Raw genomic sequence first — 17,133 nt, 5'->3', positions numbered from 1 at the left:
CTCCTTTAGAAAAGTGTGAGGGGACCTCTGCCTCTGTTTCCATCAGTTGTTGGATGCAGATTCTATGACAACAATTAACATAGTTATCAATATGATTACAGAGGAAGGCCAGTTCTGGCTTCCTCTCCACTATTGCTTAGGTTCTTAGCTGGTGTCATCCCTATAGATTCCTGGGAATTTCCCTAGTGCCAGGTTTCTTGCTATTCCCTTAATGGCTCCCTCAATCAAGATATCTCTTTCCTTGCTCTTCCTCTCTGTCCTTCTCCCATCTTGACTATCCCATTCCATCTTGCTCTCCTCCTCTCTCCCCTTCTTCCCCCTTCCTCCCTTCCTTCTTCTCCCACCTCCATACTCCCAATTTTTCCATGTGATCTTGTCTATTTCCCCTTTCCAAGGGGATCTATATATGTTTCTCTTAGGATTCTCTTTGTTACTTAGTTTCTCTGGGATCATGGATTATAGACTCGTGATCCTTTGCTTTACATCTAATAATCAATGGACTGAGTTCCCAATGCCCAGCTGAAGAGAGGGAGGAGTGATAAGATGAATAAAGGATCAAGACCATGATGGGAAAGCTCCCTGAAACAGTTTAACTGGGTTAACGGGAGCTCTGACTCTGGACTGACAGCAGGGGAACCAGCACAGGACAAAACTAGATCCTCTGAATATGGGTGACATTCTATATGGCTGGGGCAGTCTGTGGGGCTACTGGCAGTCGGACCAGGAAATACTGGTTTCTACCTCTTGAACTGGCTTTTTAGGATCTCATTCTCTTTAGAGGGATACCTTGCTCAGCCTTGATATAGTGGGGAGGGCCTTGATCCTGCCACAAAGCCATATGTTAGATTTTGTTGAGTCCCCATGGGAAGCCTTATCCACTCTGAGGAGTGGATGGGGGTGGAGTTGGGGAAAGTGAAGGAGTGGGAAGAGGGGAGGGAGTGGAAACTGGGATTGGTATGTAAAATGAGAAAAGACTTTAAAAAATAAATCAAAAAAATGAATAGAAAAAAAAGGAACATGTGAGTGTTAGCATGTGTCTTTGTTGGTGTTAGGGGACAAGGGGTAAAAAAAGTTCCTAAAGTAAGTGGTGATGCTTTTAGCTGCAAGAAACAGAAACTTGCCAGGCGATGGTGGCGCATGCCTTTAATCCCAGCACTCGGGAGGCAGAGGCAGGAGGATCTCTGTGAGTTCGAGACCAGCCTGGTCTACAGAGCTAGTTCCAGGACAGGCTCCAAAGCCACAGAGAAACCCTGTCTCGAAAAACAAAAAACAACAACAACAAAAAAAGAAACAGAAACTTCAACTGAAGCTTTTCCTTGAAATAGCAATAAAAAGCTTTCATATGACATGGCAAGAAATCCCAAAGCAGGGTAGATCCAAGGCTGTGGTGAATCATCGAGGACTTAGGTTTCCCCATCTTTCTCCTCTAGCATCCTGGGCTTCCTCTCTGAGTATTTACCTTGTGACCATAAGTAGCTACTTCATTGGCAACCGCATGTAGAGAGCACAGTTCTGAAAGGACGTAGATTCTCCTATGGGTGTCTTCTTTACCTTCTTCAATGGAAAGTTTTCCTTAGCAAGGATTCCAGAAGTTTTTGAGTCCTAAGCCACTCACTGTCATGGAATGTAGAATTGTCTTAATTGGTTTGGCAATTAGGAATTGCTTCTGGGAACCAGGAAGCAGAAAGCCTCCACTTAAGCACACATGGAGTCTGCTTGCAGCCAGTCCTCTTGCTGATGGTGGGTAATCAACATCTATACACATGCTCTCTGGGGAACAGGAGGGGAAGCATTCAGAAAACGTTAGAAAGATGCACAAGAAGGTCACGGAGATGGTAAACACTAACTGGATGACCTAGAAACTCTGCTCCATGGTAAGCCCTCTCAGCAGGCCATGTATGCTCCAAACACACACCCTTATTGTCTCCATCCCTACTTCCCATGGCTTTTGTCTTTCTAGTTCATTTCCTTGATATATAAACTTCTCTTTCAAGCATGTTAGTGTCTTTTCACTCTGATGCTTTTCTTAGGAATATTCTTTTTACTTGCACTTTCCTGGAAGACTTTCCTCCTATTCTTCAAGAAACAGGAGAGGGCTGTTCCTCTCTGGGTAGATTCTGTGCATACCTGCTTATTGCTATACTTACCAGATTAAAATCCCCCCTTCACTTCTTTCATAGATATTTATTCAGGGGCTTCTATATGTCCATGAGTGAAAACAAAAGGAAATCCATGATCTAATGAGCCAGTATACTAAGGAGTAGGTCAGATTAAAATTTTTCATATGCAATGAGTCAGGTGGTATGTTCTAGAAAGAAAAGCAAATTGGAGAGATCTGATGTGGGTGTGTGGACTGAGTTTTCAAAGGGGATCACCAGGAAGAGACTTATTAATAGGGTGCCTTCCTGAAGAGAGAGAGAAATGAGCTGCCATAGTGAGCCATGTGAGCAATGGCAGAAAGGCTATCTCAGAGGAGAGATAAACAACATAGAGACCCATGGTGGAACATACTTGGTATATTCAATGGATGGAAATGGTAGAGAGTCAGTGCAGTGCGGTTATGGTGAGGTCTGAGAAGGCCAGAGAGCCTCGCTTGTTTCGGCAAGATTTGGCTTCTTTGTAAGGATGGGAAGGTTCTGATAATGCCAAGTACAGAGCACCACGAGCATCTGACGCTGAAGTGACATCACTCTTGCTTCTCAAGAAAACACCACAGAGGACAGAAAGACAGAGAAGGCAGTCAGGAGAGGAAAGCATTTCACTATTGCAGTGGAGGGACAATGGAAGCTTTGACCAAAGTGGTAAAACCAGAGAAAGTGACTTTGAGCATTTTTGAAATTGTAGGAAAGAAAAAATTTCACAGATTGAAGGCAAATAAGGAGAAAGCAGTAAAGAAGATTTTATAGGTTATTAGTGTGAAAAATAGGAAAGTGGAATCAAGGGTTACAGAAATGAATAAACCTGTGAGGGAGAAGGCGAGGAAGAAGAGCGAGGGACCATGGTTTGCTTTATGTCCTGACATGTTTGAAGGACCCATTGGGCATCTAAGTGGGCATGTTGAGTGTGTAGTCAGATACATGGGTCTAGAATTCAGGGGCAGCCTAAATTCGAGAGTCAGCTTTGTTTTTTGCTGTAACCATGTCTGGGGAAGCAAACATACAGAAAAAAATTTCATTTGCCTCAGAGTTTCAGAACACTTAGTCTAACATGTTGAAGGAATGGTAGAATAGGTCAAAGTATAGAAGGAAGAAGGGAGGGAAGGAAGGAAGAGGTTCAGAGAGATGGGGAGGGAGAGGAAGAGGGAGAGAAATGAATAGCTCCAAGTCCATACATTTAGTGACTAGTTCCTCAAGACAGGTCCTACCTAACATTTCCAGAATCTCCCATGGGAGTTCTACCAGCTTGAGACTGTTTGTTCAGTTCATGAGTCCGTGGGGGCACATTTTATATTCAGTCTCTAACAAAGACGTTACAATGTGTTGGCGATGTCTGAGCATGACCTGGCATGAGGTCACTGGGACTGTGAGTGTAAAGGCAAGGAAGATTCAGATCTGAATCCTGGAGATGTATGATGAACCGAGGCTAGCAATGCTGAAAGATCCTGAGTGGGAGACAGAGCGGTTCCCCAGGTGGCAGGCAGTGGATTAAAAGAGAGTGACCACCAGGAAGACAAAGCAAAAGAATGTTTGTGGGCAATGAGCTCTATGAAGAATACAGTCTCCCAGTGGCTGGGACCTACTCTTGCTGATTGCTCTTTCTGCAGTTCAGTACTCTTGGTGCTCTAGTGAAGTTTCTAGGACTGAACTTTCTGTCCCAACACACTCTTTCCCTAAAGTATCCCATTCTCCAGCACAATCTTTGCTTCTCTCAGGTGTTTCTTTTTGGTTCCTTCATTTTCGCTGATGCCATGGCTCTGACTGGGCGAGGAGCTTTGGTCACCTTCCCAGATTTACTTCACATTCTTGGAAGATTGTGCCAAGATGGGGATAAACCTGTGGCAAGTGTCATGTTGCTTGTACAGAACTGAGTGGAAAGGTGACACTCTGTCTTGTGAGGCTTATGAATGTGGGCAGTCTGGTGGGAAAACAATAAGCATTTGGTACCCAGACTACAGGAAGGGGCTATCTGAAAGCATAGATGAAGCACACAAGCACTGAATCACTTCTTCTCCATTCTTAGGCATCGCTTGGTAAATCATGAATCCTATCACCACAGCACATGCTGAATTTTGCCTTGATGTGTTCAAGGAGCTAAGCAGAAACAATGTGGGAGAAAATATCTTCTTTTCTCCACTCACTGTGTTCTATGCTCTGAGCATGCTCCTGCTGGGTGCCAGAGGCAAGAGTGCTGAACAAATGGAAAAGGTAAGGACTGGAGGAGAACTTCCCCAGAACCCAGGTATTTTCATGTTCCCACCTCTTGTTTGTCTAATTTTATTTATAAAAATACCATCTTGTGAAATGAAAAGGCATACTTAGATAAGTCATATTTCTGAGAAAGACAAAAAGTTTTAAGTAACAGGATTTAATGCAAGTCAATACAACACATAACTTCTTTTATATCTAAGGCATTATGCAGTAAATTTTATTTTGGTGCTTTTAATATAATAGAGAATACATGTTTGGTGCTATTCTTTACTTCTAAAATTTTTAAACTCTAAATCCTCACACCATTTTGAATAAAATTTAAAAAGGAATTTATTACTAAGTTTCTTCAGGATTATCCTGTTAGCAGACAGAGATTGTCAACTCCATTTTACAACCAGGAGAACAAAGGAAATGTGATCTGTCACATGACACCAGCCACCAGGGTCTTTCAAATCTATGTGTTTTTATTACTGAAAATGTCTAGAAAAATCTCTCTTGACAACTCTTTGGGTAGCTGCATATTTTAACTTTCCCGGGAAGCCATTTGTCCAGGGCTCCCTATAGACAGTGCTCTACAGGAAAGCATAAAGGGTAGAAAGGGCAGAGTGGCTGCAGCAATGGAGCTCAGCTCCTAGAACCTGCCCGACCACCCTTTTGATCTCAGTCTCCCTAACATAAAATAGAGATAAAATTAATTATCAATGAAGTTGTTGGGAGGGTTAAATAAGATGCCCAAAGATTTAACTCAGGACTTGAAACATAACATTATCGCATGTTATCTATCACTAGTGATCTTGATCAAAAATGGAAGAGCGATCACAGCTCTCAGGCGTTATAGCTTGCACATTACTTTTGTGACCAGTTGACTTCTTTTCTTTTCCTAGGTGCTCCACTATGACAACTTTTCAGAATTCTTAAACCCAAAGATGAAAGACTTTTATGAGGTATGAGGATATTATTACTGAGATATCATGTACTCTAAGAAATCAAGAAATCATAGTTCATGGCTTTTTGGGAATCTATTCTCCATGCCGGGATGCCTCACTTAGCCTTCATGCAGTGGGAGGAGCTTAATCCTGCCTCAACTTGATAGACTCCCATGGAAGGCTTGCCCCTTTTAAATGGAGGAGGAGTGGGTGTGGGGGTAGATGTAAGGTGGAAGGAACAGGAGGAGAGGAGGGAGGAGAAACTTTGGTTTAAATGTAAAATAAATGAAAAAAAATAATAAAAAAAAGAAATCATAGTTCAGGAGTAGAGGAGTGGAACCCTCTCTTGGGTCTGTGAGAAAGACAGCTCTGTCTATAGTCCCCAATCATCTTCCCAATAACCACTGCAGGGGACTGAGCTTAGCACCCAGTAGTAATGCCAGCAGCAATGCCTTCCCATCCAAATTGTTAAGCTAATCATTGTCATCTTTATGCAAACGTTTCTGTTCTGTGCTTTTGCCTGCTGTTGAGTCTGTAGACTCACCCATGCATGTAGTTTTGTTAGTCCACTAAGAGCTACTGACAAAGGGCTGCCTGATGTAGCACCATCCATGTTTTTTGAGACAATGGTTCCTACTATTCTCAAAGGAGCAATTCACTCATTTACTTAGAATTCTCATATGGTGGCATTTGTAATAGTGGTAGGGTATATGGATAAATGTTCTCTCTCTCTCTCTCTCTCTCTCTCTCTCTCTCTCTCTCACACACACACACACACACACACACACACACACACCAAGATCTCTCTTTTAGGCCCACCAACCAGTCCCCAAATTGGGACACGGGGACTTAATTAACATTAGTTTTGAATGTTCAGCCTAAATTGGGCTCATTTCTTGCTAGCTCTTATAACTTAACCTGTTTCTCTTTTTCTACATTTTGTCTCAGGGCTTTTTAACCTTTCTTTCTGCATGCTCTACTCTGTGTCTGCTGACTAGCAGAAGTCTAGCTGACCCCAGACGTCTCCCACTCTTTCTTCCTCCTTCTCTCCCCTTCTATTGCTCCTTTTGAGCCTAGAGTTCTCATCCTACTTATTCTCTCTGTTTGCCAGCCCCACCTATGTCTCTCCTGACCTAGCTATTGGCCATTCATTGTTTCTATTAGATGTGCTTATTAAATGGTCATTTATTAGACCATTCAGGTGCTTTAGGCAGGCAAGGTGAATCAAGTGCAACACATCTTTACATATAAACAAATACAGCATAAATGAAAGTATACATCCTTACATCATTAGATAAATACACTATACCTTTGCACAATTAAAGTAATATTCCATAGCATAAACAAATGTACCACATCTTTACATAGTTAAATATTCTACAATACACATACAATTGAAACCTTCTCAGAAACCCTATTTATTAGAAACCATTGTTTAGGAAATGTAGTCATCACCTCTTTGGTTGGCATCAATGAATTCTTAATCATAAGTCATATGTATCACACTTGTAAACTTTGCAGAGTTGCTACTCTATAAAACAAGTGAATATATTAGATCTTATTAGTGAAGGTTGAAGAGTTTGTTTAAATAGTCATTTAGAAAACTGAGACATTGGTTGGGTGTGTTGGTTCATATTTATAATCTCAGCACTTAGGAGGCAGAGGCAGGAGGAGATTTGGCAAGTTCAATGCCAGACTGGTACACATAATGAATTCAAGTCAAGGCTACTTAGTAAGACCATGCCCACTAATTGGGAAGAAGGGGTCAATAAGAATCTAAACAAATACAGCTTGAACGAATGTAACACATCTTTACATCAGTAAGCAAATGCAACATACCTTTCAACAGTTAAAGAAATATTCCACAGCCTAAACACATGTAACACATCTTTCATGTCATTTAAGAAATGACACTGGAATATGATCACACAATACATAAAATATAAGTAACAAACAGTCAAATATATATGTGTTTCATATATTTATATATACGAAAGATAAAAAGAATGAGCATTGAATATAGAAATATAAATACAGAGGCAGCCACAGAATTTGCATTAGAATTTCTTTGTTCATGAAAACTTAAGCTTCTGATTTAAACTCTTAGGAGCAGCAAGTAATACTGTTGAGTTTGTACACAATCTGCTGAGATCATTTTGCTAAAAGAAATCAAGTAAAATGCTTGAGATGTTCATCTCTTTGTGTTCACTGCTGTTTATTGAAAGTCAAAAATCTTGATCTGCAGATATTTTCCTTTCATTATTTATAAATTCTTCAGTGGCAAGGAACCAATCACTTTTCTTTGTTCACCGCTGCCAGTGCAGTCAAGGTAGAAGGAAGTATTCTGAATTTGGAGCTCTGCTATCCCAAATCAACCAAATGAATTCACTCAGCATTGCCAACAGAATCTATGGGACGAGGACAATCACATTCCATAAGGTAAGCATGCCTGGGGCCTCTGAATTTCGTAGTGTAAAGACAAGGGAGACTGAGAAGAACTTATGGTGGGTGCTTTTGACAATGTCGACTTTGAGCTTAGGGTTTCTGCGAAATGGCTTTATCAAAATTTAGAGTTCTGCAGTATCACACGAAAACCCCTTCTCTGCATAATACACAAAGCTGTGCAAAAACTAGGGTCAGAGATTTAACACAAAATGAAGTCATTTGTAAGAATTTCCCTTTATAGATGGGAGGAAAAGTGAGAGCCATTTCTCATCTTTACAAAGGCACTTGATGGTAGACTACCAAGAGGTAGTTACAAGTGTATTCAACTAGGAACCAAGAGATGTGAGTTTTCTTTCCATTTATACATATGACTTCTGTCTTTAAAATAAGAGAATTGGGTTTTTTTCTAGTTCCACAACTGGAGGTGGGTTTAAGCCGTTACCCATGAACATTTTAGCGTGTAGCTTCATTGAGTGTTTACTTAATAATCCCCAAAGAAAGTCACTCCATGACAGTCATGAAATACTGGTGTCCTTGGTTCTTCTCCATCTGATCAAGATTACTGAAGCATTGAGAGGAAGCTTCAAATATTTGTTTGTCTTTCCAGTTAGGTTTCTTAAGCTGTCTTAGGTGACACACAGCTCTAATAGAATCTTTGCATCTGAGGTGACAGAAGCGATTTGACACTATGGAGTCTTCCTTCTACTCTCACAGAAGCTTACAAAAATGTGTTATGTTCTATACTTTCTTCATCCATTCTTCCATTGAAGGGCATCTAGGTTGTTTCCAGATTCTGGCTATTACAAACAATGCTGCTATGAATATAGTAGAGCATATACTTTTGTTGTATGATAAGGCCTCTCTTGGGTATATTCCCAAGAGTGGTATTGCTGGGTCCAGGGGTAGGTTGATCCCTAATTTCCTGAGAAACCGCCACACTGCTTTCCAAAGTGGTTGCACAAGTTTGCATTCCCACCAGCAATGGATGAGTGTACCCCTTTCTCCACAACCTATCCAGCAAAGGCTATCATTGGTGTTTTTTATTTTAGCCATTCTGACAGGTGTAAGATGGTATCTTAAAGTTGTCTTGATTTGCATTTCCCTGATCGCTAAGAAAGTTGAGCATGACCTTAAGTGTCTTTTGGCCATTTGAAGTTCTTCTGTTGAGAGTTCTCTGTTCATCTCAGTGCCCCATTTTATAATTGGGTTGATTAGCCTTTTACGGTCTACTCAGCAGTAGAAAACAAGGACTTCTTGAATTTTGCATGCAAACGGATGGAAATAGAAAACACTATCCTGAGTGAGGTAAGCCAGACCCAAAAAGAGGAACATGGGATGTACTCACTCATATTTGGTTTCTAGCCATAAATAAAGGACATTGAGCCTATAATTCGTGATCCTAGAGAGGCTAAATAAGAAGGAGAACCCAAAGAAAAACATATAGGCATCCTCCTGAATATTAACCTTCATCAGGCGATGAAAGGAGACAGAGACTGAGACCCACATTGGAGCACCAGACAGAAATCTCAAGGTCCAAATCAGGAGCAGAAGGAGAGAGAGCATGAGCAAGGAACTCAGGACTGCGAGGGGTACACTCACACACTGAGACAATGGGGGATGTTCTACTGGGAACTCACCAAGGACAGCTGGCCTGGGTCTGAAAAAGCCTGGAATAAAACCGGACTCGCTAAACATAGCGGACAATGAGGACTACTGAGAACTCAAGAACAATGGCAATGGGTTTTTGATTCTACTGCATGTACTGGCTTTGTGGGAGCCTAGGCTGTTTGGTTGCTCACCTTACTAGACCTGGATGGAGGTGGGTGGTTCTTGGACTTCCCATAGGGCAGGGAACCCTGATTGCTCTTTGGGCTGACGAGGGAGGGGGACTTGATTGGGGGAGGGGGAGGGAAATGAGAGGCGGCGGTGGGAAAGAGACAGAAATCTTTAATAAATAAATAAATTAAAAAAAACAAAAAACAAAAAAAACCCAAAACAAAACAACCCCCCCCCAAAAAAAAACAAAAAAAAATGAATGAATGAATAAATAAAAAAAATGTGTTATGTTGAGTCTCTTGAGACAATGGAAGTCAAGGGCTATCGCCTTTGAGCTGGTAACTTTCTTCCTCTTTGCCTCTCCCAAACAGTGACAGAGACACAACGTAGATAAATGTTAGTTTAGGGAGGTGGTTTTCAGTTGTTCTGGGGGTAAGAGGTCATTTAGTCGCTATATAATTCACCTTCTAGCTAAATAAGGTGTATCCAAAGACAAACACATAGGCATCCTCAGGAATATTAACCTTCATCAGGCGATGAAAGGAGACAGAGACAGAGACCCACATGGGAGCACCCGACAGAAATCTCAAGGTCCAAATCAGGAGCAGAAGGAGACGGAGCACGAGCAAGGAAGTCAGGACCACGAGGGGTGCACCCACACACTAAGACAATGGGGATGTTCTATTGGGATTTCACCAAGGCCAGCTGGCCTAGGTCTGAAAAAGCATGGGATAAATCCGGACTAGCTGAACATAGCGGACAATGAGGAATACTGAGAATTCAAGAACAATTGCAGTGGGTTTTTGATCCTACTGCACGTACTGGCTTTGTGGGAGCCTAGGCAGTTTGAATGCTCACCTTATGAGACCTGGATAGAGGTGGGCAGTCCTTGGGCTTCCCACAGGTCAGGGAACCCTGATTGCTCTTCGAGCAGATGAGGGAGGGGGACTTGATTGGGGGAGGGGGAGGGAAATGGGAAGCGGTTGTGGGGACGAGGCAGAAATCCTTAATAAATAAATAAATTAAAAAAAAATAATTCACCTTCTAACCTTGAGTAGGAAAGCATAGGGACAAGCAAAAGAGCTATTCATATGTAATTTATAATTTGACTTGAATGCATTTGTATAAAAAAATCCATGACATAATGAGAAAACATTCAAATGTTTCTGGTATTTTTCTTTTTTTATTTTGGAAAACTTTGGATTTAAAGACAAGTGCTCATGGGCATATGGACATCTTTCCTTTTAAGTGTATTAGATCAGCAGACTTTTGTCTCCATGTTAGGACTTTAGAACATTCTGAGCTACAAAGTTCTTTCTTGTGTGTGTGTACTCATGTGTATGTATTGCTGTGTGTCACTGTAGGGGTGAGTACCTGAGCCACGTGTGTATGTGGAAGTCAGAGGATGGCTTTGGGTATCTGTTCTCTCTTGTCATCTTTTCTAAAAGAGGGTCTCTTCCTGTTCAGCACCGCTTACGTTGAGTAACCCAGTCACTAGCTCCTGGGAATTTCCTTTTTCTCTGCTCTTTTTCTCATTGTAGGAGAATTGGAGTCATGTGCATGGCACCTGGCTTTTGCACGGGTCTGGGGATGCCAACTCTGCTCCTCACACTTGCACAGCAAGTGCTTCACTGATGTGAGATGTCCCTCTATATACATGTTTCTTTTGTTGGCTAGTTAATGAAGCGGTTTCAGCCAATAGTTTAGTAGAATAAAGCCAGGCAGGAAATTCGAGCCGAGATACAGAGAAAAAGAAGGCAGAGTGAAGCAGATGCCAGCCAGCTGCCAAGGAAACATGACATGTAGAAGATGAGGTAAAGCCACGGCTATGTGGCAATACATAAATTAATAGAAATTGGTTAATTTCAGAATCCAGAGCTAGCTAGGAATATGTCTGAGCCATTGGTCAAACAGTGATGTAATTGGTATAGTTTCTGTGTGATTATTCGGGGTGGACAGTCAGGAAATGCAAGTGCAGTCTCCGTCTACATTTCACTCATGGCCTTCTTTCCAGACCTCTCTGCACTATTTCTGTGCTGTCATTCAATTGTCCTTTCTTTTACAGCAATATTTAAGATGTTCTGAGAGACTGTTCCAAGCCAAGTTGCAAACTGTTGATTTTGAACTGTCTACAGAAGAGACAAGGAGAAGTATTAATACTTGGGTTGAGAATAAAACTAATGGTAAGGATAATTGTTTGTGAACATTTATATGTATCTGTATGTGCACAAAACTTTAATATCTATCTAATGTGTACAAACTTTATCTGTGCTCCTTTGGTAAAAGTCTTACCTTGCTATGCAAACAAGGAAGCAGAAGTTAACTAGTGTGAATTCTAAATGCAGGTAGATAGATAATAATGAAAAAACTAGAAACATACTTTGGAATACATTTTGTGACCATTCCTCCTAAGCAATATATGGCAGAAGACTCTGAGAAAGTGAACATCATTTCTGCTTTAAGGGGATGTCATAAATTCAGCAGATTTTATTAAAATTAATTCACTCCTTCATTCAGAAACATATTTTAAGCATCTGTGCATGTTCATTGTTTTCACATGCTAGTTATGGGGTAGACCCAAGATTATAATGAAAATTAAAACCTTCTTTAGGATTAGAGTTGGGTGCTGTGCCTACCTGTGCTTCATGTCAGATGGCAGGGTACATTCCATAAAGAGTTTCTCGGTTTCATCACACTGAAAGGCACCAAAGCAGCTTGTCAGAATATTCACAAAGCAGACAACTTCTGGAACCTTCCAAACAAATTCCTGATTTCAAATATGCCTTTGCTTTAAGTGGTCTTTATATTTGTAATGCACTACTTCTCATACACAGCAAGGGTAAGAGGCCCAGAATGGAGGTGCACATCTATAACCCTGGCATATTGCTGAAAGGCAGAACAACCAACAATGCAAGTCTGTGATAGCCTTGTCTGCAAAGCAAGTCCAGCACAGCCTGATAGATGGCGAATTACAGACCAGCCTGGTCTACACAGAGTTCTAGAACAGCCTGCTCCATACACTGAGTTTTAGGACAGCCCGGTCTGAACAGTAAGCTCCACCACACCCTGGGCTACAGAGACTGTTATGGAAACAATCCTGTTTAAATTCAGTGGTTCACTTACACAAAGCCTAAAAAAATAGAGACTAACTGGGAACAAAAGTTGTTTCAGTGAGAGAGGGAGGAGTTGAAGAAGGATAATAAGGTGAGAAAGACAAAAATTCGTTGTATGTATTCATGAAACTGTCAAATAAAAATCCCCCACTATCATAAACACAACAAAAAGAGCAAACAAGTAAAAAAGCAAGAAGGGCTGGGAGATAACCTATCAATAAAGAGCTGCTTAGCATGAGGAGCTGAGTCTGATGCCTAGAAACCTGTGTAGAAAAAGCTGTGTATGGTGCTGCCTACTGTGACCTTTTTGTTGGCGAGCGGAGACAGGCAGAATAACTGGGAGCTCCAGGCCAATGGGAGACTAAGGAGTGACAGTCAGTGATCTCTGACGTCTATGTGAATACACACAGGCATACTCACACATGTACACACACTTTCCCATGGATAATTTAATTTAATTAAAAAGTGTGTGTGTGTGTGGGGGGGTGCACGTGCATGCACACGAGCATCATGCATGTGCCAAGGTGCTCTTGTGGAGATCAGAGAATGACTGGGAGTCAACTTTTTCACGTCTACCACGAGTTCTCTTGATGGAGTGGGAGACTTGAGTAGTAAGTGCTTCCACCTGCTAAGGCAGTTCTCACCTTCCTAATGCTGAGATCCTTTAACACAGTTCCTCATATGTGTGACCCCCCAACCATAAAATTATTTTGTTACTACTTTATAACTTCAATTTTTGCTACTGTTATGAATTGAAATGTAAATATCTGACATCCAGGATATCTGATTTCAAGTCCCAAAGGGATTGTGACCCCTAGGTTGAGAGCTACTGTGCTAAGCCATCTTGTTCACCTGGGATGGGGTGTGATCTTTTAAATACAAACTATGGAAGTCACTGTCTGAGAAAACAACTTTTGCAAATACCTATTATCAGCAAGTTAATCCAAATAAAATCACCTCTTCTTTTGTTTGTTTTATTACAAGGAAAAGTCACAAACTTATTTGGAAAGGGTACAATTGATCCCTCCTCTGTCATGGTCCTAGTGAGTGCCATATATTTCAAGGGACAATGGAAAAATAAATTCGAGAAAAGAGATACAGTAAAAGCTCCCTTTCACATAAGTGTGGTAAGTATTTCATTTTCAAACTGATGACAAGTCTTGGAAAATTGCAATAATTTAAGCACAATTCAGAAAAATTTCATGGAAACATTGCTGTAGTTACCTGAAGGCTTTTACTTTTCAAAATGTGAGTAACTTTTCTCACTAGACATGAGGCTGGACAGACTCCTGGAAAACTGGAAACCTTGTCTCTTCCCAGTGTTCTACCGCTGAAGCCTTGAGGTTCACATGATGGTTGCTTCCTGTGACAGCTGATACAACTAAGCTGTTGTCCCAGGCAGTATCCACATGGCATAGAAGAGATAATGAGCCTCCCGTTTGATTCCCAACATAAGTAATTTTAGCTAGACTCTGTGTTTTTAATTAAAGACCCCAGTCATCCCTATATTATTATACTTCTATAGTCTCTAATTTTGACTTATTTTAAGATTACAAAATTGATAACCTGTGCAAAGGAAAGTAATGAAAGAGTGCAGTTAACAGTTACACTTTAGAGTGCTAACACAAAAATTCCTATTGTAAAAATAAAGTAAACATACATATTCACTGCTTAAACACAATCTTTTTAAAAATAGGGTAAAAGTGCAGTTGTGGACATGATGTACCAGACGGGAACGTTTAAGCTGGCCTTCATAAAGGAGCCACAGATGCAAGTCCTTGAGCTGCCCTATGCCAACAACAATCTAAGAATGATCATCTTGCTTCCAGTAGGCACGGCGAATGTAAACCAGGTAGAGGCCCAGCAGTGCCACCTGCACCCAGCATATGTGTGAGTGAATGCATGTGGCTGTTTGTGTGTGCATGTGTGTGTGTACGCACACTGTTACACAATACTCTGTGTGCACTGTGATGTCTGTATGAACAGTCATGGGCTCATGACGAGGCTTAGTAGACTTTCCCCAGGAGTTGTAGATTAAGGATGATTCCTGCCCTTTAGGCAAGACAAGCAATTCATTTATTGAAAAAGTCACATAGGTTCACCATGTTATACAATATAAATGTATGTACATATCCTTCATGAGACAGTGGACCTCTTTCTGCAATAATGATTTGTCATGCTGATGAGATTCCTGGGCCCTAGAGAGTTATTAAAGCCTTGCTAAGGGGAAGTGTTCTGATCTAACCAAAGGGTATACTCACAGGCTAACTGTTTATTTATTTATTTATTTATTTATTTATTTATTTATTTTTTCCAACCTGATTTGGTAAGGAAATAACACCACAGCCAGGAAGGAAAGATAGCAGTGGCAGAAATTTGGATTCAGTCTCCTTTCCCTGATTGTAGTCAAAGGTTCTTAGTACAGAGAGACCCAGAAGTGATGATGGCATCTTACCCCAACCTAGCCACGACCTACTCAGTACTGCAGAACAGTGCAATAAAATGAGGTTTCTTAGGAGAACAGTTATGGCTCTGGGACTGGGGAAGCTGATTCATACAGCAGGGTGGCCACAGTCAGTTCCTACGTCAGCCAGTGACTAACAGTTGGCACGGTTGTTTCCTGAAAGAGCCTGCTTGGGCTATATGCATTTGGATTAGGGAGTGAGATGGATGCCAGTTCAGAGGGAGCTGAAATGGGAGAAGCATAACTTCACTGTAGGAATACATATACTTACAAGTGTGGCCAGTTCAGAGGGGATTAAGACCCTGGGAACTTTGCAGTTAGCTGGGGTAGAGGATGCTAAAGTCAGCAATTTGGAAGCAGTTTAAACTTCTCTTAAAGTCATGAGCAAACTATGGAAGCTATGAATTAGAATGAGGAAGCTGGGGGTGATGTTCCTAGAGAACTCTCTCCATGTGAGTTTCACTAGATGTATAGAAGATGGGCAGATAAAGTGAGAAGACCCTGATCCAGGGAGAATAGGAGCACACGTTAGTGTGCTAACTGTGACGCAGTTGAGATCTGTTTGCTTTTATTATAACTCGGATGAGACCTAGCAAATGAAAATAATAGAAAGATACTTTGACAGAAAATCTACCTTTATCTTATTTTGTATAATGAGAATGGGAAGGTAATAAAATGTATTGAACATGATAACAATAAAAATGATACAGTATATAATGCTATAGAGGATTTTCTGTAGGGCATTAAATACCCAAGGTTATTATTTAAATGACACAAAAATAATGAAGCTTGATTCTATTATGAGAAGTCAGTACCTGGGACCATTTGGGAAACCCATGTACATATGTCAGAAAGAAGTACAAAGGCATTAAGGCGAGCATGTATCATGTTGAACTTGGAGAAACATAACAGAAAGAGGAAAGGGCACCAGGGAGATTGAAGCCAGTAGGAGTGGGACAAAGTGATCTGGCATCTTAGAAGCCAAATGAGAGCTAAGTTCATAAAGATGTGACTCCAAATTTCAGATGTGAGGGCCAAGAAAAAATGGTGGATTGATTCAGGAAGCAGGCACAGAACGATGCCAGGGCAATAAGCAGGGAGGCTTAGGTAAAGGCTAACTGTTGAGGGAAATCAAAAATGTACATTGAGAAAGTCAGTGAGGGAATATAGAGGAGACATAGGCAACAGGAAGGGAAGGTCTGATGTGTGTTATAGGCTGAAAAGCCAGCAAGAAGCTGGACAGTTCTCAGTGTGAATTACAGAAACATCTGCTTTACTCAGAAGCTATGTTTTGGCTCATGTGTCTGTATTTTGACTCTTAGATAGAAAAACACCTGAACGTGAAGATGCTTCAAGAGTGGACCAACTCTTCTAACATGGTGGAGAGAGAAGTGGATGTTCACATTCCCAAATTCAATCTTGCAGTAAAATATGACCTAAACTCCCTATTGAAATCCCTAGGGATGCGGAACATCTTCAGTGTGGCCACAGCTGATCTCTCTGGAATGTCACCTGACAAAGGCCTATATTTATCCAAGGTTATTCACAAGTCCTACGTGGATGTCAACGAGGAAGGCACCGAGGCAGCGGCAGCCACTGGGGAGAGTATCGCTGTGAAGCGACTCCCCGTCACAGTTCAGTTCACAGCGAATTCTCCCTTCCTGTTCACTATTCAGGATAAGTCTGGCAATATTTTATTTACTGGCAAGTTGGTCTCTCCGTAGACAGAGGGCCTTGTGGCGGCCTCAGAGATAGGTAAAATGGACAGGACCCAAGGGGCCGACAGTTTGTATCTTAGTGTTTGTATATCTGCAAAGCAGGTCTATCAGATGGTAGATCTTCAGTCCGACTCTGTGAGCTACTGAACCTCAGACTAGAGCAGTCATGGGAAAAGATAAATATACACCAGCAGTTTTCTGGATTTCTTATTTTTGAGACCTCATTTGAGTACTGAGTAACATGATTGAATTAGAGAGGGGCTGGATATTTTGAGTTTTCTGTATTAGTGAGATTGTGAATGAGTGACTACTGCAAATAGATAA

At 41.2% G+C, this 17,133-nt stretch overlaps 1 protein-coding gene across 2 annotated transcripts; it reads left to right on the top strand.

Moving 5' to 3' along the window:
* The first annotated feature begins 4,196 nt into the window (after nt 1-4,196).
* Nucleotides 4,197-16,815, top strand: Serpinb11 (serpin family B member 11). Of its 2 annotated transcripts, XM_041645751.1 has the most exons (7): nt 4,197-4,364; nt 5,252-5,311; nt 7,613-7,732; nt 11,580-11,697; nt 13,612-13,754; nt 14,324-14,479; nt 16,414-16,815. In XM_041645751.1, exons 1-7 carry the CDS (start codon nt 4,197-4,199, stop codon nt 16,813-16,815), a joined length of 1,167 nt encoding a protein of 388 aa, XP_041501685.1. The 2 variants fall into 2 exon arrangements, with proteins under 2 accessions (XP_041501685.1, XP_041501691.1); XM_041645757.1 differs by lacking the exons at nt 11,580-11,697; nt 13,612-13,754.
* Nucleotides 16,816-17,133: the final 318 nt, after the last annotated feature.

Source organism: Microtus oregoni, unplaced genomic scaffold (assembly GCF_018167655.1).
Source record: "Microtus oregoni isolate MIOR12 unplaced genomic scaffold, Mior012 000003F_ref0000135, whole genome shotgun sequence".
Lineage (NCBI taxonomy): Eukaryota > Metazoa > Chordata > Mammalia > Rodentia > Cricetidae > Microtus > Microtus oregoni.
This window is presented reverse-complemented; position numbering and strand designations above follow the sequence as displayed.